Source organism: Rhea americana, unplaced genomic scaffold (assembly GCF_003343005.1).
Source record: "Rhea americana isolate MKP2758 unplaced genomic scaffold, rheAme1 scaffold_2, whole genome shotgun sequence".
Taxonomy (NCBI): Eukaryota; Metazoa; Chordata; class Aves; order Rheiformes; family Rheidae; genus Rhea; species Rhea americana.
The window spans coordinates 3097983-3120601 of NW_028186149.1; the positions used below are offsets into that span (position 1 = coordinate 3097983).

Consider the following 22619-nt stretch of genomic DNA (forward strand, 5'->3'; position numbering starts at 1 on the left):
CTGACAATGCAATACCATATTAGCTCTAAAGCACTCTCTGTTAAAATCCCCTTTCAACAGAAAGGGAGTGACCACTTCAGAATTCAGGTTCTGCTTTCCATTTGCATCAGAAATGGAAAAGATGAATGCGCTTGGAGCCACAGTCGAAGCAGGATTGCAGCCGTAGTGGTTGCAGCAGAGTTCTGCACGGCTCCGCTCCATCCTCTTTCCCCGTGGGAAGCGCTGCCCTGCCGTGCCCTTACCTCGTGTGGCTGAGGACGGTGACCTTGCTTTTCTGCTGTTGTCTCTCCAGGTTTGCTTTTGTGGCTGAATAGAAGATACTTGTGTCTAAAGTGGCTGACCTGGAAACTTCAACCTAATCTAAAACACGTATGGAAAAAATATCAAGCTAGTAAAACTGAGAAAACAAGACAACTGAGATACTATTACAAGTAATAGGCAGAATTCAGCATTTCTAACCATCACTATATAGAACAGCTTTAAATATAATTTGTGTAATACCAAATTTAAAAAAATCTAGTTCTTTTCTTCAGGCAGTCATACCTTACAGGTTGCTTATTTTGTGACCTAAGCAATCATTTTCATCATTTTAAAACAAGTGGGCCTATAAATGAGAAATGGTGTGTCTGAGTTTTAGAGCACTAGCCTGGGAGTGTTCACACACGTGCTCCTCTGCTCAGCTCTGCCTCTGCTTTGCTGGCCTGACCTTTTCAGGCAGCTTAATTACACTAAGTTGCACACAATGCTGAGGACTTTCAAAAAACCTGGAGATATAGATGAAAGGCATGAAAACTGGCTGTTACTAGCAGTAATAGAATAGATGATGACATCTAAACAGTTTGTTTTTGTGAATGTGGAATAGAGTGTTAATAAAAGGAAAAGCAAAAGAACTAAATACAGAGAAAGCAATTACACCACAGGTGGAAAACAGCAAAACAAACTTCAGTAATTCTATGATGGAAAAATATTTTTGATGACTTCTGTACTGTTGATGCTCAAATCACTTGATATTTTTATTATTATACATTTATTATACATTGATTAAAAATAGTTGAGAAGATATATTAAAATATGAAGGAATATGTGACTGGCTAGGCTACTTATATCTTAATTGTCCAGAATTCTTTTCAAGTCATACAGATTGATGCTTTTGCTTGTGTCAGTGCAAATGAAATAAGAAAACAGCGGGTTAGCATCTGAAGAAGTGAAGAAAACACTGAAGTATCTCTTCAGTGGATTGTGAAAAGAAAGGGTTAGATGGTACAGTGTTTTCCAGAGTAACAACGTGCATTCATAACTGCACTCACCATGTACCTGCTCTCTGAAAGTGTTGCATTTCCAGAATAGGGTGAGGTTTTTTAGGTTTGTTTTTTTTTTTAAGTTTTGATTATTGTTATTTTTAGGTAGCTACATTGCAGGATACAGTTAGTTCCTTTTCAGATCATTGGGGTTACTCGTATTCTCTAATGACAGAATACAGTTCCTGGAAAGCACAAATATATGAAACTGATCTTGGCATTCTCCTGTGAGCTGCAGAGGACTTGGAATAGGAAAATAAGAAATTATCAGTTGGTGGTGGTGGGAATGAGTTGAATATAAATCCTTACCTCCATGGCTATTTCTCTGCATTCCAGTGCCATCTAGTGTAACTAGAAAATAAGTTTTATGATGAAGTTCAAGAACTCAATTAGTTGACTTCTGCAGTGCACTGAATGCCCAAAGTGGTTGGTACTGTTATGATGACTGTTACCTGTTATTTTATGTCTAATGCATGTGTACTCCTGATGCATCCTAACATTGATCACTGTTAACATTTACTCTTACAGCCCACTGTATTGGGAAGTTACCTTAATTACAAACTGTAGGAGAATGCATGGCCGGATAAATGCTCCCCAAATCAACAGAGATGGAAGCTTTTGAAGAGTTGTGTTTACCACGGACAAGCTATAGTCAAGACTCTGCCCATGTGCTTGAAAGCATCCCTGACCCTGCTAGTCAAGATGTGTTAATGCGAGTAGTTGTTGTAGGTGTGCAGTGGGTAACTCAGGGCTATTCCTGGTTTGCCAGGACTCTGAGACATGTGTAATGGCAGTAATGGGAGAGCAGATTGTTTTGGTGAAGAGATGCTTGCAGAGCTATAAAATGGAGGTGGAGAAGCAGCAGGTGAAAAAGCAACCCAAATCAATGGTGCATACATGTCCTTGAAGGCACGTGCAAACAGGGCAGCAGTTGTCTCATCCCTTGTGCAAATCTACGGTGGTCAGAAGTAGAGTCTGTGACAGTCTCTTCTCTAAGGCCTGGCCTGGACTGGTAAGAGCCAGTGCTCTCCACTGTCTGTTGGAACAAGGGTGTAAATGGCATTTGGTTGCATGCTACCCCAGTGGGCTGATGAAAGGAGATCGACGTTTTTTTTTAAATGGAGCTTGCCGTTTGTTTTTGGGTATAAGGGATGTTTTCCACACAACTGACCTTAAGTGACTTCACATTCATACTACCTTAGCAACTTTGCTCTACCCTTTATTTTGACTGTCCTTTAAACGCAGTATCTCTCTTGTGGCTTTAGTGGTAATCTCTGCACCAAACCTTTCTCTGAGCGGTCTTTTGTTTCACGTTACAGGCACAGCTGATAGCTCAGTCCATAGGTCAGGCTTTCAGTGTGGCTTACCAAGAGTTTCTGAGAGCCAATGGAATCAACCCCGAGGATCTCAGTCAGAAGGAGTACAGTGATATCATCAATACCCAGGAGATGTACAATGATGATCTCATACACTTCTCCAATTCGGAAAACTGCAAAGAGGTAAATCAGTTTCTAAATTTTTATTTCATATTGATTCATTTTTTCAGAGAAGTGTAGTTCTTGTGAAAATATAATTGCATTTTAAGGATGGTTTTTCATCCCAGATGCATTGTTTTATCAGTACTCTGCTACTAAAAACAACTTTGTAAGCTTTTAGACTTTCTCTTTTTGTTTTCACATTTCTTTTGGCTTCAATTGATCAAAACAGTAGTAAAGCACATCTACATCTGACATAAATAAGCTTTGAGGTATTCGCAGTACACACTGTGAGGTGTTTCTGTGTTTTACAATGGCAATCCATTTTAATGCACATTGCAACTGATTTCTTACTTGATGGACGGAAGGACCATGAGTCCAGGATGCTATGGCATGGGCAGGCTAATTTATCTTCCCTTAGTAGAACACCAGGGAAACTGCCACATGAAATGTATCACATGATCATAATCTATGAAAAGGCAAGAACTGCCCCTAAGTGCCACTTAGTCACTTCATATAACTATTTACATTTATAAGCAGCCATATATTTCACACTTTACATTTCATCCAAAAAAGCATTATAATACTGAGCGTTCCAGACCAGGATGTAGCATCCAAGGTTGCACCTGGTTCTGCTGTTTTTGCCGGTACTTCCCATATTGTTTCAGTGCAATGGGGATTTGGTCCATGTCCTAAAGGTCAGAGAGTTTCCTGGCCGAGTCCTAAAGTGATCTTACTTTGAGATAAAGGGCAAATTGTTTAATCCTTCAGTCACAGCTTTCCTACTTACACTCACTTTTTCTGGCCTTACTGATTCCTGTGCAGCTGTGTGTGCCCTTGGGAACAGAGTATTTTTCACCTCTAACTGCAGATAGTAAAGTTATGATTTGATGTGTGGTTTTATATGTCTGTAGCTGCTAGATAAACTGTTTTCACAGCTGTATACACTGTGACAAAATACTTCTATTTTAGCCCACAAGGGAAAATTCAATTGGACAAATCTTGGTTTCACTTATAATCAGAACATACAAATATATAATGTTTCAAAGTGACTGAGGTCATTTTTGTGGCACCTCTTTTCTACCTGATTTATGAAGGTGTTTGAATATTGACAGAGTTGTGGCATACTGATTGGTTCAAAGCCTTGATAGATAGCTTCAGTGAAAGTCAGCTGGCCTTTGTGGTTTCTTATAAATACGGATGGCCTCATCCCTTTTAAACCTGAAGGCTGATCTTACTGCAGCAGTTCTGTTTCTCTATATAGTCTTTGTATGGTGCAGGTAGTTCAGTCACAACATTTTTCATTTAGGAGAAAATAATGTCTATCATTTTGTTAAAGGGTATATTTACCTTGTGCTCCAAGCACTGCCTCAGTCACAAAATGTTACAGCCTCCCCTATCTAAGAAGGATTAATACTTCTTTGGCATTCATTCAGTTGACAAATTACATTAAACATACTGAGTCCCACCAATGTGCTGGGTTTTTTGCATATCCTAAGGGCCTATATGGACCTTCCACAAACAAATGGAAGATGCTGCTGAAAAGAACAGGTAAGTTTTCCACAGTTTTAACAGTCTTTTGAAGTAATGGGAAAGAATGGAATTCTTTTCATAAGATGTAGGTCTTATTCAGGAACAACTGAGATGTTAATGCTCAAATTTAGATGAACTGAAGAAAAAACACTTTTTTTTTTTTTTTTTTTTTTTCCAGCTCCAGCTAGAAAAGCAGAAGGGAGAAATTCTTGGGGTAGTGATTGTGGAGTCTGGATGGGGATCCATTTTACCCACTGTTATCCTGGCTAACATGATGAATGGAGGCCCTGCAGCCCGTTCAGGAAAACTAAGCATTGGAGACCAAATTATGTCCATTAATGGGACCAGTTTAGTTGGTCTTCCTCTTGCAACATGCCAAGGGATCATAAAGGTACCCCAAAATTACAACTGTATACTGTAGATTGTAAACAAGCAGAGAGATGATGTTCTGTCAAGTGACCAGGCAGATTTCCAGCAGATATGATTTTCATATCACTATGAAAAACATGTAACCTCTCACTAACAGAAGATAGAATTAGAAATGCAGGCTCAGAGATGATAATGAATCAAAATTTAGAGCTGGAAAATTTGGCTACAGCTCTGTTACTGGACTATAAACAGGTGAAGTCTCAAAAAGCTGCCATCAGTCAGTTACTTTGGGCAGCTAGTTATCTTAAAAATTTCAGGCTTCCTCACAACCTCCAAATTAAAATCTGAGGATTAAAATCTACTGTGCTTCTCTTGGGCTTCATGTAGGCAAAAGTGATGGAGGCCAAATGAGGAGCTGGTAGACTGCAGCCTCCAGATGAAATGAGTCAATGAAGGTTGCTCAGACATGAGGGAACCTCAGGATTCATCCTCTTCGTTTACTAAAACTAGTGTCAATTCATATTTACCAAGAGCAGCAGCAGGAGACTAATTAGGCAGATTTTGGTGGAGAACAAGCCATAGTCAGGCTTGGCCTGTCTTCAGTTTGAATTGAATTCAATTTCCTGAATTGAAAGTTATTTTAGTAATTAAAGGCAAGGGGTTTGTTATGTTTTGTTGGACCATACACTGATGTTAATGAGATAAAGACATGTCTCATGTAAGTTAACAACACTGTTATTTGTAGCTGTTATTTCCCAGATCACCTACTTTTCAGTCTTGCAGTTAAGAAACCACTAGTGAAAGAGCAAATTAAGATTTGTTTCAGAAATATTAACTTCTGGTATCTTACAGGGTCTCAAGAATCAGACACAAGTGAAACTGAACATCGTTAGCTGTCCTCCAGTCACTACTGTCCTCATAAAACGGCCAGACTTAAAATACCAGCTAGGCTTCAGCGTACAGAATGGAATTGTAAGTTTCCGTGTTTGGTGATTGCGTTTTTTTTTTTTTTTTTTTTTTGATTGTTTCTTTTGAGTAAGAAACACACTGAAGTATTGAAAGTTCTTTGCACATGTCCTCTGTGCATTTTGAGAACTTGTTCTTCCTGGTTAGCAGTGTAAGCCTGCAGGGCCTGCTGTCAATAGAGTCCCTAGTGTTATACACATACACGAACATGTTCCTATATAGACATAAACCTGTTTGCTGAAACTTATCATCAACTTTGATGATTTTTTCTTTGTCTGTTTTTGTCTGTCAATTGCTTCTGGTGGCTACAGCCTTCACAGCCACTTCTGTCTCTCTGGAGCTTCTGCTCCATATCTAGAATTTCATTTGTCAGCTGACGCCTTTATTCTGTACCTTACTTTCTAGGAGGTCAGTTTATGCTGACATATACCCAAAATCCACAACCTCAGTTCCCATACTGTGATCCGTCATAAATCAAAACCTTGTAATCAAATCTCTGTACAGTGAACTGCAAATAGAGAGCACTAGGAGAACACATACTGCCTTTTTTGAGACACTTTTCCTACATAATACAAGATTTAAAATACAGATTGTCTAGTGCAATGGATCAGTTCTAATAAATGTATGACTGTCAACTAATGACAATCTACTAACATGTCAGAGTTGCAAGGAAAAGCAGTTACACTGAAACAGGCATCTGCAAATACAACATTCTAATCTTAGCTCTGATCCTGTTTCTCTATTTTTAAATATCAGCAGTTATTCACTAAGATTCTAATTTTTATTGCTCTTTACAGAATTCATTTGGCTCACATGGTAGTGGGCAACATCCTGGAATGCCCAGGAGGAGGAGGAATTGTGTCCTCCTATGGTAAAGCTAAATCTCTCTTATTCCAGTAGTTACATAGGCTGTGCCCTTTCTCAGGGATCCCTACCGTACGTGCTGCAGCTTCCCCACCATTAATAACAGCAAGGAGAAGGAATGTGACAGCTAACACTTACCCAGTGCAGCTCAGGGTCTTCCTGTCCTGGTTCTTCCTTCCCAAGCCATTTTGTGGTACTTTTCCAAAGCAAACCCTCTGGACAACACTAGCTCCGGTAGCCACCTGGCCTTTTCTGGGGCTGGTATTGGCATTAGGGACTGCCTGTCGCCATCTCCTTTTCTTCCAGTCTAGGGAAAAAAAAATAATCAGGCTACCTATGGAGAAAACCACATCACAAAAGGACTGTAGGCTCTGGGCCCCTGTTCAGTTAAACTTGTTGTAGATTGAAGTTGCTAGATCTCTGTCTGCCATCCCTAGAAGAGCGGCAGGTAAAGGGCTTTAATATGGATTATGGGTCTTAATATGCTTTAGGCAACAGATGGCTCATTAGCAGATTCTCAGCTCTGCTAGTTATCACTAAGTTATTATTGTACCCAAGTTTTAAGTGTTCCTGCTTCAGATTACGTTGGGGTCACAGCAGAGATTAGCATGAAGAACGCTGCTACAAGCCTTTGGCCAGCTGCGCTCTCTGCAGTGATGGCTGACCCAGGCTGACATCCTTTAGAAGCATAGGAGTAAAGTATTTGTCACATTTGTTTTGGATTAATGGTCTCACATATTTACTCACATGAGTAGATACAGATCTGTAAAAATACGGAAAAATCAAGTGTGTGTGATATTTCTGTGAAATCTCTTTTTTTTTTTGCCTGCCCCCAATCTGCTTTCCCCTACACACATGTATGTATTAGTGTGTTGGTGTTAGTACTGTCAGTGTTAGCAAATCCCAAGCGTTAGCAGAAGGAGGATGAATGGGATGGGAGCTGGTTTTTCATGATCTCACAGAGGGCGCCCAAGGCAGCACCCAACAGTGTGTGAGGCGCTGGTTTATTTCCTAGTTGCTGTCCTTTGTAACTGCACTACGTCCAGCTGGTGCAGGGATAAAAAAAAAGAAAATAAAAAAAGATATCCAAGGAACGATGAGCAAAACTATGGTGTTTATCTACTCATTTAGGAGGCCTCTTTCTCAGTCTAGTGCTGTAGGGGTTGGTCAGGGTTGGGGAAAAGGATCAGAGCAAGGTGGACGGGAACAAGCAACTCGCGTCCTCACCTGGGCAGAGCAGTAACGGAACCTGTGAGACACTATTCGTTTTGTTTTGTCTTGTCTCAGCTAACCATCTCCTACGTCCTTAGAGCCCCAGTTCAACAGTTTCTGCATGCCATGGCGGTTTGCTTTCACAGTGTTTTTGCTCCATCTACTGGTCATTTGTCATACTCAGCATTGAGGATGGCCTGAAGTTGTTCCAGTTAAATTAGTAACATTTAGATGACATCCAGCAGAAAGTTTATCAGGTTCAGCATAAGAATCCCTCATAAATAACAATAAAAGAAAGCCTTGTAATACATTTAATTTATGAATAGTCTGTGCTTGAATGCTTGATAGTTTGACACTTTGAATATTTTAAAAAGCAGAGTTTTTTAATTGCTAGAGACTGTTTTACTTTATGATTGAATTCAGAAACAATATCCTTATCCTTTGTTGGCTCAGCATTAGCACAGTGAAGAAATAACTTGCCAGAATGGGTATAATTAAATGTCTCCTACTGCTAGGCCACTCTCTCATTCTAGGTGCATCTGGTACCGATTCACGTGCCTCTGCTGGTGACAGTTCTGCTGTGGGTCCTTTTCACCCTGCCATGTCATCTGTGCAGGACGTACGGCCATGACAGCAGTGAAAAGCTACACCCACGTGAACACACAGCAATACTATTTGACCTATGTTTTATTTTCATAGGTCATCAGGAAAATAATAGAGACTGGGTTGCTGCAGATCGGTGTTTTGCTTTGTGTAGCCTGTCTAGTTTATGAATGCAGAGGTTAAAGTTGTGGTTCAGGGAGCACTGGTGGTGTGGGGACACTTCCTGGAAGCTTGCAGCTGTCTGCACGGCTGGTGCCAGCTTTGGGAAGTTTTAATTAGGGAGCAGCACAAACACAAGATATAATGCAGTGTTAAATTTGCAGAAATTGCTCTTGTACTAGGAACACAGGTATTCTTCATGGCTTTTGAAAGCTACTGCTGTAGTTTTGTTGCACATTTATAAAAGGAAATCAAAATTTGACCCTTAAAAACATTAAGGAAAAAAAGGGAATATTGTGCATATATATGAAAGAAAAGCAGCAGGAATGTTGTGTGAGTGGGAGGTGAACTTAAAGCACTATCAGTCACTGCTGAAAATCATTCAGAACCCACTTTTAAAATTACGATGCTCTTTAAATGTAACTGATCATCTCTAATATCCTGTCATTATCTTATTTCCTGTTTTTTATGAGATCTATGTACCACTAGTTGTATTTTTACTGCTGATAACATACCACTTTTCAGTCTGGACCTCTAAGCTCTTTACAAATGACCCTTCCTCCAAGCTGTATATCTATTCGTAGCCTGTGAGAACTCTACCTGGAAATACAGCAAAACTAGGTAAAACGTAGTAGGTGGTAGCTATTCTATTTTTTCATCCTTGCCTCTACTTTTATTTAAACTGTCTAGGGGGAAAAATACGCAGAATTTAAGGACATACGTAGTAATGCAAGAGCAAGAGCAACCTAGTTTAATAGGTTACATTTAAGGTGTTTACTCAGAGTAAAGCTAATTTGCTTTGCACTGTTTTATCCATAATATTTTCCTACACAACAGGCAGCTGCAATAAAGCTGATTAGGAAAGTACTGAAGTTTTACATCAGCTACGTTGCAGCTGTCTAACACATTGCAAAGTATGTAACAGCTGAATGCAATTAACCTGTATGGTTTAGCTTTCATCGTTTTTTTTTCCTCCCTCCTGTTTACACAGCAAAGAGAGTAAAAAAGCTCTTGCTTACAAAAAGATACAGATTAGTCATGCTTTATTTAATCTCATAGCTGTCACCATGTTTAACAAGTACAGCAAGCTACACAATCCTGGCTCAGTGGAATTGTATTTACTTAGCGGTATTGCTCAGCTTAAACTTGCCAGCCTAATCTGCCATGCTTCTTAGCTCCACTGGCCTGAGACAAGAGTCTTAAGGCTGCTTTCAGTCAGTAACTTAAAATATAGGAGCTGTGTAAAAGCTTTAAGTACAGGAGATCTTTACATCTGTGCTCTATCTTAACATGATCTGTGAGGGTAGGCAGAGCCACTTGTGCTCTGTGTCTGTTTCTCTCTGTACCTCATTAAAACACTTAATGTTCACAGAAAGGAAGCTGAATCTCTTCCGTGGAGAGAGATCACATTCTTGAATGAGGGTAGGAGACCGCGTTCTACGTCTGAGGCTGCTAGAAAGGCTAAAATCACTGATGGTGTTAGAAGCGCCCTGAGAGCCACAGAACAAAAGGTGCTCTGCAGAGACCTGCAGGCCGTTATCTTGCCTTTGGGCCAGTGGGATGGCAGGTCACATTTGCTCTGAAAGCTTTTATTTCAGCTGGCTGTACAGTCTGTATATTTTCTATTATACTGTGAAAAATGCATTTACAGGGTTTCTTTGGGCACATTCTGAATTGTTGTGCTTTCAGATTACTGCATATACTCCCCAATAGCAAGCAGCAAACTTTATTCTTACAGTGAGTTAAATGAGAAGCTTTCTATAGGAGAGTCTGGCAAAATATATAAAGCAGCTTATCTGGTCAGCTGTTTGATTAGAAGGTAGACTACCTGCCAAACAGTATATTCCATGTGACTGAATTCAAGATGCAATTCTGCAAAGGATCCTGATGGTGCCTCTAACCATAACACTGCATCAGAAGCAGCCTGTGAACTACAGCAGAACAAAGCCACTAATTACAGGCCAGGTGCAGCGTGTCTCACTGCAGGATTAAAATCCTTTTCCAAAGGCTGAAGGTGGGTTTTTATAATCAAAAAATAAATTTATATTCTTCCTTTCCTTCCCTCTCTTAGACAGCTTGAACCTTGAAAAAATAAGAAGGATTTCATTTTTCATAGGACTGTTATTTACAGAGGATAGGAAACTGCTAGTGCCATACAGAATACTACTAATTCAGACAATATTCCAGTTTCCAACTTGGCCATCAACAGTAACTGCAGAAGCAGCCATCACTGGATGCTATTTCCTGTAGTATTCCTTTCTTTTCCTCTATATCAGTTTTCTCCTCAGTAAATAAAAGGTAAATGCAACCCAGCACTGCTAAGCTCTGCTTAGTTCCACAGATTCCAGCTGCCTGATGTGCTGCATGAGCTTGGTCTTCTGAAATAATTTACTAACAACTTCTGTCCAAGATACAGCTGTCTAGTCTGTCAGGTAGGAGTCCGTCATAGCCCACATACCACTGCTGAGGAGGAAGCAYTGAGCTTTTCCTTCTGCCTATATACTATGCACGTCACATCCTCAGATTAATTTTAAACGTAACAGTGTCTGTTGGGACTTTGCCTGATGACTGTAATTCTTCTTGCAGAAATATTCCACTACTGCAAGAAAGTCAAAACTTGTGCTTAGTTTCTTCCTGGTACCTGCGGCTGCCAGTGGAAACAGCGGGCTGTTCTGCTTTCTTCACCCTAAGGTCTCTATGGTCAGCAGCACTTTAAACCTGGGGAAGAGCAGCGGCTCTGGAGTGCAGAATGCCCTTTTCCAACCTGCAGAGGCACAGCAACAAGTTTTCATACTTCACTATTCAATTAATTTGCTGCAAATAGTCTGCAAAAAAAATAGAATTGGCACATTTGAGAGCTTGTTGAGAAGGTCAATACAGAATAACTGTATGGCATCATTCTTTGTTTCAGTTTAAGCTAGTGTTTATACATGATTAAGAATTATTGATTACTTGATGTCCATTTCTTCCACATACCTGAAAAATTTGCTGTCATAGGTTTTTTCTTACTTTAGTACTTCCTGTATTTCCCATGATTCAGAAGGAATAATGTGGCAGTTTGCAGAAAGAGTCCAGGTGGCAGAGTCTGAAATACTTAAAGTTGTTTTCTTTTTCTATCCCAGCACTACATAAAACTTTTCTTATTTCAGAGGAAGCAGATGTAGATTAAAAGTCTTCCTGGAAAAATGTGTGTCACACAGGCTACTAACGTGCTATCAAAAATATGTCTTTATGAGTTTTAGAAGAGTTAATACAAACTTTTTGTGCAGGATGCACAAATAGTACACATGTAGCCATCACCAGATGCAACAGATAATCAGAGAACACGGGTTTCAGATACAATCTGAAGTTCCTATCGGTAGCTTAACTCAAAGTAATTGTTCTTAGTGCCTCTTCAAACGTCAGTACGGCTATTCCACAAAGGTCTTCCATAGCATACATATTGCCTCCCCGTATGTTTAGTCTCCTTCCACTAAGGCCTTTTCAGTAAGTTAGCCTGACCCACAGGGTAAACTACAAACCAGTGATCGTTCCCTAGGAGCTTGCATGACTTTTGTCCAGGTAGTACCGTTTCTGTCAATAACAGAGCTTTCACAGGGGCAGTGCTTTTGTCTTAAAAACTTGACATCTCTGGATCTCCATGGACGACCTCGAACTATATGGAGTATAACATGTTTTGCTGTAATCAGGTCTAATTCACGTCCAAAGTCGCATACCTCCGTACCTTGCTGGAGGCGGTCCTGATGTGGTACTAATAGTCAGTTTAAGAGCAATGCAATAGTTCTAGAGATGTGATATACCTAGGAATATATTCCCACTGCAACCCTCTATCACGTGTCCTTAATGGCATCTTGGCAATAATAATCTCCCTGTCTCAAAGTACACTCAGCGAAATTACAGTCCAGCAGCTCGAATTTTTCCTGTTTTGTATATATAGTAGTTCTGTATTCTTGCTAGCTAGCCACAGATCTATGAAGAAATTTAAAGTGTACAATTTGAGAAGAATTAGTTAAAAAAAATCAAAGTGAAATGTTTAATACAGAAGAGTAACTTCCCCTAGTCCTAGCTTAGAAGTTCCTCTAGAACTCTTTTTCTTTGCGTTTGCAGTAAGTTGGCAGTCAGTTTCTCTTTATAAAACTTGTTTCATTTTTCACTTTTCTGCCTACCTCCACCTGCATGGCTGCTGTCACTGTTACAGGCGCATCTGTGTTATGTATATACAAGTTCTCAGCCTGTAAGAATGAAAGCAGAAATTGTAATTTGCAACGTTATAACCTACCTAGCATCTTCTGCAGTCACTAAAGTCTCACATCTCATTAATTATCTTTTATTATATTTTATCTATTAAATTCTAGTAACTGCTACAATATGACATCTTTAAACTTAAATCAACTTTGATTTCTCTTGGCAGATTTGCAGCTTGATGCGAGGTGGAATAGCTGAGAGGGGAGGAGTCAGAGTAGGACATCGTATTATTGAGATCAATGGACAAAGTGTTGTTGCAACTGCTCATGAGAAGATAGTACAAGCATTGTCTAATTCAGTGGGAGAGGTAAGAAAACTACTAAGTACGTCATCAAACAAACTGTTAAATGAATATATACTATACATTTTAGTTGAAAGAAAATCAGTGTCTTAACAAAGAATTTGAACTAACACCTCAATAAATCTGACTTGGAACAGTGACAACAAAAAATTAACAGAACATTTTTTTGAAGAATTGGATGTACTTTCACTGTGTTTTTCCACCCATTTTCAAGAGTTCCTTGGATGATTCTGAACCTTCAGCTTACTGCTTGAATTAAACCAGTCAATTAAGGCACGACATCACTCAAGCATCTTATCTATGAAAATGTCTCTTAGGTTATCAGTACAGCATTTGGCATAGAAAGAAATTAATATTCAAATTATTGAGAGATTCAAATTGATCTGTATTTTACTCCTTTCGTTTTCACTGAACATTTCCCACTTACCTTGGGAATAAGTTAAGACATCTCTCTCTGGTACTTTTAGAGAAATTAGCAATGGATGAACAAGATCCTCTGGTCCCTACTGAATTTAGTGGCAGTATCATATATGACCCTGGGCAGATCTTCCACTAGCTCTTTTGCCAAAATCACAACTTCTTTTCTTATGGAAAATGATACTTGAAGTTGAATACCGATTATGCGCATGCAGGCAGAAACAAAGCTATAGATTTCACTAGCACCTCCATGCCTGTGAGATACCTCTTTGCTGCCCATCATCTTACTAAACATACAAGGTCAGTACGAAACTTTCTTTTGCAGCATGAAGAGACCAAGCAGTCACGGCAGCATATAGCTTGTGAGGGTCTGCATTATCAGTTAGTCATGTTTACAGTCCCTACTCTCACCTATTCTGATAGGTTATTACAGCTACTACTACATTATTGGTACAACTCTGATTACCTGACATCTTTAATCCTGTTGGTCTGTAAAATCCTTCTGATGCTTGTCACGATGCTCCTTGTAAAAAGAACTTGGATACACTAGCCATGAGAGAACCTGTTTTACCAAATTCTGACTGCACTGAAATAATAGATGGTTTTGTGTTCAGAAGTTCGTACTCCACTTAGGAGAAAATATGTATTAAAAGCCCCTCCCATAGGGACATTAAAAGAAAATCTAATTTCAGTTAATATTGGAGTAGCAGAATGAATTTCCAGAGAGCTTTGTGTTCCCTCTTTTTGCAAGACCTATGGTTGGAGAAGCAATAGCTAGAGTTTAAATATCATGTCAGTTCATGTCATTCAGAAAATAAAACAAAACCAAACAAAAAGAAACAGAAAAAAGACATCAAACCTGTGTGTCCAAAGCAGAGAACTGTGAACCAGAAACTTTGATAACATTCATATCTGACGGGAACCAGGACATGAAATGCACTTATACCACTGAGAGAGACAGATTGGGCCATATGGATTATTCTTAACTAGTAATAATTCTGTTACTTTTTGTGTAAATCAATTGACAGATTCACATGAAGACTATGCCAGCTGCCATGTTCAGGCTTCTCACTGGGCAAGAGACACCCCTGTACATCTAGCATGAGACTCTCTCAACAAAATAACTAAATGATTCCATCAAAGCTGAAGCCTTCGCAGCTGAAGAGAATTTTGTATTTTGTATGAATGAAAGGCTTTGAAGCTGGACCTGAGGACTCCAAAACCAGGAATGGACAGGTGTCTCTGCCTTTTCTCTCCTTCCATTTTATTTCTTTGCCAAAAAGTGATGAGAAGGGTGATCAAGGACAATAATCACTGACACAAAATCTTTGTAAAACATTTAAGTATTTTGCAACATCTTCTAAATTCTTTTCTCATAAAACTTAAAACATATTTATTTGTAACCTTTATGTGGCGTGGTGTATGTATGTCCGTCCTGTTTGATATCATGGTGAATGTGAATATCTGATGAATGAGACTGCAGGAAATGGCAAAGATAAGCAATTAGAGAAAGTTACAGCTGCCTCAAGTTAAAAAGAAATCCCAGTCCCATAAAGTGGTACAATACTGATGGCATTGCATAATTTTAAAATTGGTGCCGAATAGATGGTATTTCAGTGGATAGGAACGTGTGCAGTTAAATTCCTAGATTCTAACATAAAGAAAACCACTGTAGTACTTGGTATTGTTATGACAAGTGTAACCTGCTTGGCAAGGTGTGAACATAAACATGTAACAAGTGTTTCCATATGCTAAATAAAGAATAATTGCCACAAGATTAAATTCAAAATATTTATTTAGATACATATTTATTTTTAATGTTTGTGATTTTTATGATTTAACAGAACTATTTCACTGATAACTTATTGCACAGTTTGTGTAATGTATGTATTGGGCTGGGGTTTTTTGTTTTAATTTTTGCATATTACCTTTTTGTTCATATTAGCTCAAAATGGGAAAGCCATGCTTACCTGTTACTGTCTTTTATAAAGCATTCTTATTCCTGAGGCAATGTGTTCTGAATGTAAATTGTTCTGACAAATGAGCTAGCACCATCAGCAGTATTAGAATGTGTGTAGATAAAAAAATAAATAAATAGTAGTAAAGTTGTATTCCTTATGAGATAAATGTTAATTGATGTAATTTTTGGTCTAGGATTTTACTTTATTTCTTTTTTTTTTTTTTTGGCCAAGACCTTGAAGAAAATACACTGTGACTTAAGAAGCCTTACCATGCAGTAACTAAAAAGCTTTAGGACTGTACTTCAAGGACTAATGTGTGTTGCATGCAACTGACCTTAGGAAAGAATTAACCTAATATCACTAATAAATCAGAAATAATAACAAAAGCTCGCTTATTTTGTTTGTTGTGTAAGTTTACATAACAAAAAAAATCCAACTAGAATATCATTTAATTCTTCATCTAAGTGCAGTTGCAAAGGTCACAGATTTCTGTTCTTAAAAGGAATTCATTCCACTATCTTGAAATAAGAATTTGTGTATTGTCTATTATCATCTTCAGAATTGATGCTTGCAATTAGCCTACCATGTTGCCACTGGATGTCACTGTAACTTCATATCAGTACAGAAGCATGCTATGCTTAAAATGCATTAAAATGGATGATTCTGTAAAACTAAAACTACCCATCCTCAGCTACATTCCTTTGTGACCTTTTCACAGGATGTCTGCCCAGCTCAGAATGACACAAATGAAACCACTGTACAGCTAAACCTCAAGTGGAAATTGTAATACTACTGACAAGCATTGCTGCAAAAGAATTAAAACCACAAACCATCAACCTATGACTGATTCTTTATGAGAACCTTTTGTTTAAGGCACTTCCAGTTTCCTCTGAGAGATCTGAGATGAAACTTGCACTGGAAGACATTGCTGGTAGACCTGTGTTTRTGCTGGTACTCAAACTAGTGTCAATGATACTACTTTGATTTTTTAAGATCAGTTTTAAATTAATCACAAATGCAGCAGAACCACAAGGATATGTTTTAGTAATATAATTGTCCAAATTACCAATTGGAATGGAATAGCACTTCTTTTTTAAAAAATTCAAGGCTCTGCTGGATAAAAATACATCTAATTTTCTGTCAGTTACCATTTGTAAGAAACTTATAAAACATTCTTTTTGGAAATGCAGAATTTCAAAGAATTATTTTCTGATGCATGTTTTGGTCACAACTGGCAGAATATTTAAACATCATTTTTCAATAGCATTTTCTACACCATTAATAAGCTCATAAGTATTCAGAACAAAACAAAAATAAATGACACTGCATCCTTTACTATAATTTAAAAGGGCAACACATTATAGGGAGGAGGGGGAAAGCAGTTTTAATAGGACAGATCAGTGAGCCTGGCATGACAAACACTGGTAAAATGGATCAGAATAAGCACTGCGCGTGCTTATAAATAACTTTCACATTTCTATCCAAATCAGCTTTTGCAAAAACAGAGTCCAGAAATACTTTTTATTAAAACACTGATCATAGTTAAAACACTTTGAGGTACATTAAATAAATACAACTCTTTAAGTTGTACAACAAGTCTCTGGTGGTTTTGCAATGGTTTTCAAGAAATGCTAGGCAGCATCAGCAGCATTTCTGTAAGTACAGTGAAATATATGCATTTCTGGTTGGGAAAACATTTCTTACGAGTTTACTAATAAATCAGTTAAATTTTGCAAAACACAGGGTTGAAATTTACATTCAGAAAAACAGGTGTTTGCCTCCTGCTCTTGAAAAAAAAAAAAAAAAGTGGAATTCCAAAGGAAGACACTTTTTCCTTTTTAAGTCATCCACTAGTATTTTTCCCAGTCCTGGTTTCTTCCTTAATTCTCTTTGCTGGAGTCACATACCTGTGGGTATTATCAAAGGATGGTCTCCCGGCAAACTCCAATTAAACTGTGAGGCCTGTCCCGCTCTAAGTTGCGAGCGATGTGGGCCCTACGTAAGAAGGCAACTGGAGAGCTCAGAGCACCACAGCTCTGCAGGTGAAGATCTTCCTGAAGTCGCTTTCTAGAGGTATACACATTCTGCTGGGTACTTGTCATTACCTGTTTGAAACAGCAGCAATGGAGAAGGAAACATGGGGAAAAAAAGAGTAAGAAAAGTTTTCACTGAAAAGGTTCAGTTTCTGAATATTATTTAATTTATTTAATAATCTCCCTGCAAGGAGATGTGTGTTTATGCAGCCTCCCAGAGACTCTCTCCCCCCACCTCCCCAGTTTTCACAAGCAGCCAGGGCTGAGTACTGGCTACAAAAAGCAAGGTCAGGGTTCAGAAGGCATCAAGCCTTGAATCTGAATTGTAGCTGTAAATCAACAAAGGGCAAACAAGTACTTGTTTCTCCGTACAAGAATGAAAAGGAAACCAGTGAAAAAGAAGGCAACTCTGCCTTATAGTAGACAAATATGAGTTTGAAAGAAATTCATCTATTTCTTATAGGAAAAAGCGATGCTTCACTACCTTTGGTGAAGGTTGAAGAGAACTAAAACCTCAGAAGCCTGGTAAGCACACACTTTGGTTAATGGAACTGTCAATCTGCTTCACAAATCTGAATTATACAGCAATTTTAGAGAAAATCCTGTGACTTCTTAAGTAGATTGCTGGAGCAGCTGGGACTTTCACTGATTAATGTTTTTTGGCTGAAAAAAATAACTTCACTGAAATTATTTCTTTAATGTGAAAAAGCTATATATGTCCTTGAATCTCAGAAGCCCACACAGGGTTTCTGGTTTTATGATCTGCATAAACACTCACATTCATTTATACTATTTTGTTTTGTGAGGAACTTTCTCATTTAAATAAAATTGTTTTCAACTTTCCAACCTTGGGGATTTAATCACCTATAAATCTTGCAAAGCAATGAAAATGTTAACATTTAATTCCACATTGACATTCTGTTAAGTATCTCATGATAGCACTGCTTTTCTACCGACGTGACTGTAGAGTGAACTGATACTGTTCTTCTACTTTGCTCTACCTCATAGTTAGCAAAAACCAATACTGCAGCAAGCTCTTGTAAACGCAGTATGGTTGCTGCTCCACATCAAACTTATCTCATATGCTGTTTAACTGATACTACATCCTATTTTGAAACTCAGTAAATTTCCCTTCTTTGGGATCAGCAGACTAATACCATAGAAATGTCATCTCAAAGGGGGAAACAGCCCAAGTGTGTATCCTTAATCCTCTGTCCAGCTCTCTGAAAACCCAATAGCCAGCCTGGACATGGCTAGTCAGTGCTGTTTAAACCTTACAATATAAAAGAAACTTCATTTCTAAACATATCATTTTGGTAACAGTACTAGGAAAAGGTGATCCATCTCCTTTCTTATTAAAAAGATTTATTAGTAGCTATGTGTCTCTGCATATATACACAAATTCACGTATGGAATACTCTGTCTCAAGTACAGAAAGAATTTGAAAGTAAGAGGATTCTTATCTGCTCCCTATTGATCTCCTAGGATATCACCAGAACTGGGTCCAGCTGAAGAATTTTAAATGCATCTGTAACCACATCAGTGTAAAATTCACTGCTGCTTGATAAATATTATTTCTTATTAAAGTCATACCCTATTAAGAACATTTGTAACAATTCTCTGAACTACTTAAAACTGTAAAAACGTGTAACTAAGGTATGTGTTTACCGTAGCTGAACAGATCTGTAAAACGTGAATGGCCTACCTGGTCGATGATATTGGCACTGAAGATGGCCTCCTCCATGTGTCTCTCATCAGACTTTATAACTGAGCGTATGCTGTTCACTACATGACGTACTTCTGGAGGGAGATTACAGTTTGAATGTTCCAAAAATTTTGCCACTAAAATTTTTGTGTCTTTATAGGTCTTAAGGTCCACTAAAGAGTGCGGTCGCTCTTTTGAGGTTGTTTGCAAAGCCTTTGACTTTAAATGTAGGTCAATTTTCCTTGTATCCCTCTGTTTTTCAGCTGGTAGGAAACTGCTCAAAGAATCCTGACAAGCAGAGGCAGCCATATGAGAACGCCAAACAGGAACTAAAAAGGGGGGAAAAGGTACCTTTCAAATAATAGCTTTTTTAAAAAAATCATCAAATCAAATATTGTCAACAAAAGGTTTTTAGTTTGTCATAAAATTCCTATTTTGTCTTCAGAATAACAAAAACATGAAATCTAGGAAACATTTCAGAATGGTTGATTTTAAATAGCGTAGTGGCATCAGAGGTAAGATTCCTTCACAGGAGCAAGAAGGACCATGCATAGATGAATGGTGGGTAATTAAAACACTTCATAAATAGCATACACTTTTTTTTTTTTTAACCTCTATTTCAGAGATTTCAGCTGACATTAATGATAGAGGAAGACAATAGCTACTCAATGTTACATATATAATTTGTAATGTTTTAGCTCTCAGCGACTTTAAGGATGAAGTTCTTAATGATAATCAGAACAAAAAATTAAAAGCAGTGAGTAATACATGAGAGTTTAGTGAAAAATTGAGAGAAAGCAAAATAGCTAAGCTAACGCATGGAGTTAAATCACAACATTTGTTGTCAGTGAAAGGTTGCTTCATTGTCATGTTATCAGGAACTCTGCCTCTCGGCCATGCTCTGGTGTGGGAACCCTCTGTTCTCTCTCATCATACTCTGTTGTGAGGCAAAGAGCAAGCCCAGTCCTTCAAATTAAAAGCCCCATTCCCCAGATTTAGGGCAAGAAACAGGTACTTGGTCACAAGTAGGTTCAATGTGAATGTGTGCAAATGTGGTTCTGTCAGCATTATACTGCATGCATGCTCTTTTAAGAAAATTTTGGGAGGAAACTGCTTGATTTTATTTCTCTATTACAAGTTTGTTTTAATTATTAATAGAACAAGAGAAGAAAACCCATATGATCCAGCTTTAGAAAACTGATCCTCACCTGTCTCTAGTACAGCTGGAAATAATCCTGCATCTCGATGCTGGCTAGATACTGGAGTCCAGGCACAATTATCACCTTGAATCAAATAGAAACAGAGACAGAGAAAGGGCACAACCAAACCCTGTCATTCTCTGCTGAAAGCATGGCAAATACACTGGGATCTTTTACAATCTCCTTTGCAGAATGAAACTACTCAAATGAAATACTATTTTCAAGGCATCCAAGAGAAGCTACTATACACAGAAATGTCCTTTAACCAGTTAATTATATATGATTAGAAGGATATCGTTCCTTGGTTGATGGTTTCCTGTTACACAGTTATCAAAGCCTGTGCACGAGTAGTAGAGGAGGCTCACTGCATTCTAGGGGCAGACCTGCCTGTATTTCCCTGATAGGCAGAGTTTACCTTAGAAAATAGGAAGACAAGGAAGATGAAGCCCTCTTATTTTCATAAAAGCTGGTGCTTTGTTCAATAACTCTACCTCCTTTTTTGAATAGATTCTCATTCCTTGGAGGACAAATGCTATCTACCACTGATTAAGTTAATGGGCAGTATGGTTACTGGTGCTCCAATTAAACAGTTACAGTGCATAATCAAACAGCTCTGGACATAGCTGGGTTGATGAGAGGGTTTCTAATGAGAGGTTTCTGAGATGCCAGCAAAAGGATCAATGATGGTGAGATCACACTATACAGAAACTACCACTTCAGTCTTTTTGATTTCAAGCTTGTGACAGTCAGGATAGAATAAACCCTCCCATTTATGTTAAGCCTGTTTACACCTGTTTCCAAGATTGAAAACTATTTTGAACTTCTAGGTAGATTAGAAGACATTTTCCTCAATATCTTCAGAGAAAGTTTGTAAGGAAAACCTGTTTTAATCCTCTCTGGCAAAGAAAATAATTAAATGCAGAAAAAAAAAAGTAAGATTCTACAAACACAGAAAAGGTGTAAGAAATTAAGAGGCAGCTACTAGTCTGTCTTTAATTTGCCTTATTATTTTGAAGTACTCCACGCACGAATCATGGCATACTTACTAAGAGGAGACACTTCAGAGATTTTATTTTCCCATCCTCTATTATACTGCTTAATGCACCTTAGGCAAAGAGAAAACTACACCACTGGACATTATCCTGAATTATCTGAAATAGAGACACTACAGTAATCACCAGTTATTCAGAACACTTACTGATACAGCTACATAGCATATTATAGATTTATAGATTGAGTTTATTCTAGCAAAGATCAATGCTACAAGTTTTTTCTGTCCTCCTTTGCTTTGATAAACTTACAGGGGAAAAGAGGGAGAGGCAAACAGGCACAGTGCTCATTTGGAAGTAATGTTTTAAAGAAGGAACCATTTCTTAGAGAGATTATATGTGAACCCACCACACTTGCATTGCCCTGGAACTGCATACTAACTATAAAAGCACCTATTAAACTGAACTTATTTATATAATTTCTCTACTAGGGATGGCAGACATTTCAACACAAATAAACAAGCTCACTTCCAGCAGTAAAGGATAAATGGGGAAATTACTGACTATATAGACCATGAAGACTCCATCTTGTCAAGATGTGCTTAGAAGCACATGAATTGTGGATTACTGATATAAAAAACCCACAGAGATTTACGCCTGCTTTGAAATTAATTCCCAGATTACTAACCTATCAGATCTCATGGCTGTTGCATGACTGCATATACACTGAGGTATATAGTACAGAAGTATATATAATCCACAGATAATTATTCTTCTTTAAGAAAAAAAAGATAGAGACCAAAGATGATATTGAATCTCACTTCCCAATCTGACCACTGAATTTTCCCATTTTATGTGAAGTTCCCACACCCTTCTGTTCCTCCTAGGCTGTGGTATGCATCTTGCATGACTTACGAGTCTTAACGATATGAAATTACACCTCTGTGCTTCATATGGTCAGAATATTTGATGAGTTCTTCTACTCCAGAACAGTTTTTTTTTAAAAAGTGTAAATTACTGCCAAAAATAGTTTTGCTCTTGGGATGAGAAGAAGTTGATGAATGCTTCCCTATCCTTCAGCTCTGTGGATCTCAGATTACACATCCATGAGGCACACAGCACAGCTCCCCTCTCTGCATAGGGATATAGACTGTAAGCAAGTATTCTCTATTCTCTATTTCTGCATGCTCAGGAGCTGCATTTGATTGATCTGGTTTTTGAATAGGATGGTGGTATTTGATTTCTATTTCCCTTCCTCATACAGGTAACTATATCAGAAGGGTCTGTTCT

At 38.2% G+C, this 22619-nt stretch overlaps 2 protein-coding genes across 5 annotated transcripts in view; one reads left to right on the plus strand and one right to left on the minus strand.

Annotated features, from left to right (window-relative positions):
- APBA2 (amyloid beta precursor protein binding family A member 2) overlaps window positions 1–15551 on the plus strand; it is a 110953-nt gene extending 95402 nt beyond the window's left edge. For 3 of the 4 annotated variants that reach the window (XM_085303311.1, XM_085303313.1, XM_085303312.1), the window contains 5 exons: window positions 2618–2797; window positions 4485–4697; window positions 5528–5647; window positions 12891–13031; window positions 14471–15551. In XM_085303311.1, coding sequence (XP_085159437.1) covers window positions 2618–2797; window positions 4485–4697; window positions 5528–5647; window positions 12891–13031; window positions 14471–14542 — 726 coding nt within the window. In that variant the 3' untranslated portion in view covers window positions 14543–15551. The remainder of the gene's footprint in view (window positions 1–2617; window positions 2798–4484; window positions 4698–5527; window positions 5648–12890; window positions 13032–14470) is intronic. The other variant, XM_085303314.1, reaches the window with a different exon arrangement.
- Window positions 15268–22619, minus strand: part of ENTREP2 (endosomal transmembrane epsin interactor 2) — an 88926-nt gene continuing 81574 nt past the window's right edge. The window contains exons 9-11 of the mRNA XM_085303315.1: window positions 20350–20424; window positions 19142–19470; window positions 15268–17508 (exon numbers count right to left, since the gene is read on the minus strand). Coding sequence (XP_085159441.1) covers window positions 17323–17508; window positions 19142–19470; window positions 20350–20424 — 590 coding nt within the window. The 3' untranslated portion in view covers window positions 15268–17322. The remainder of the gene's footprint in view (window positions 17509–19141; window positions 19471–20349; window positions 20425–22619) is intronic.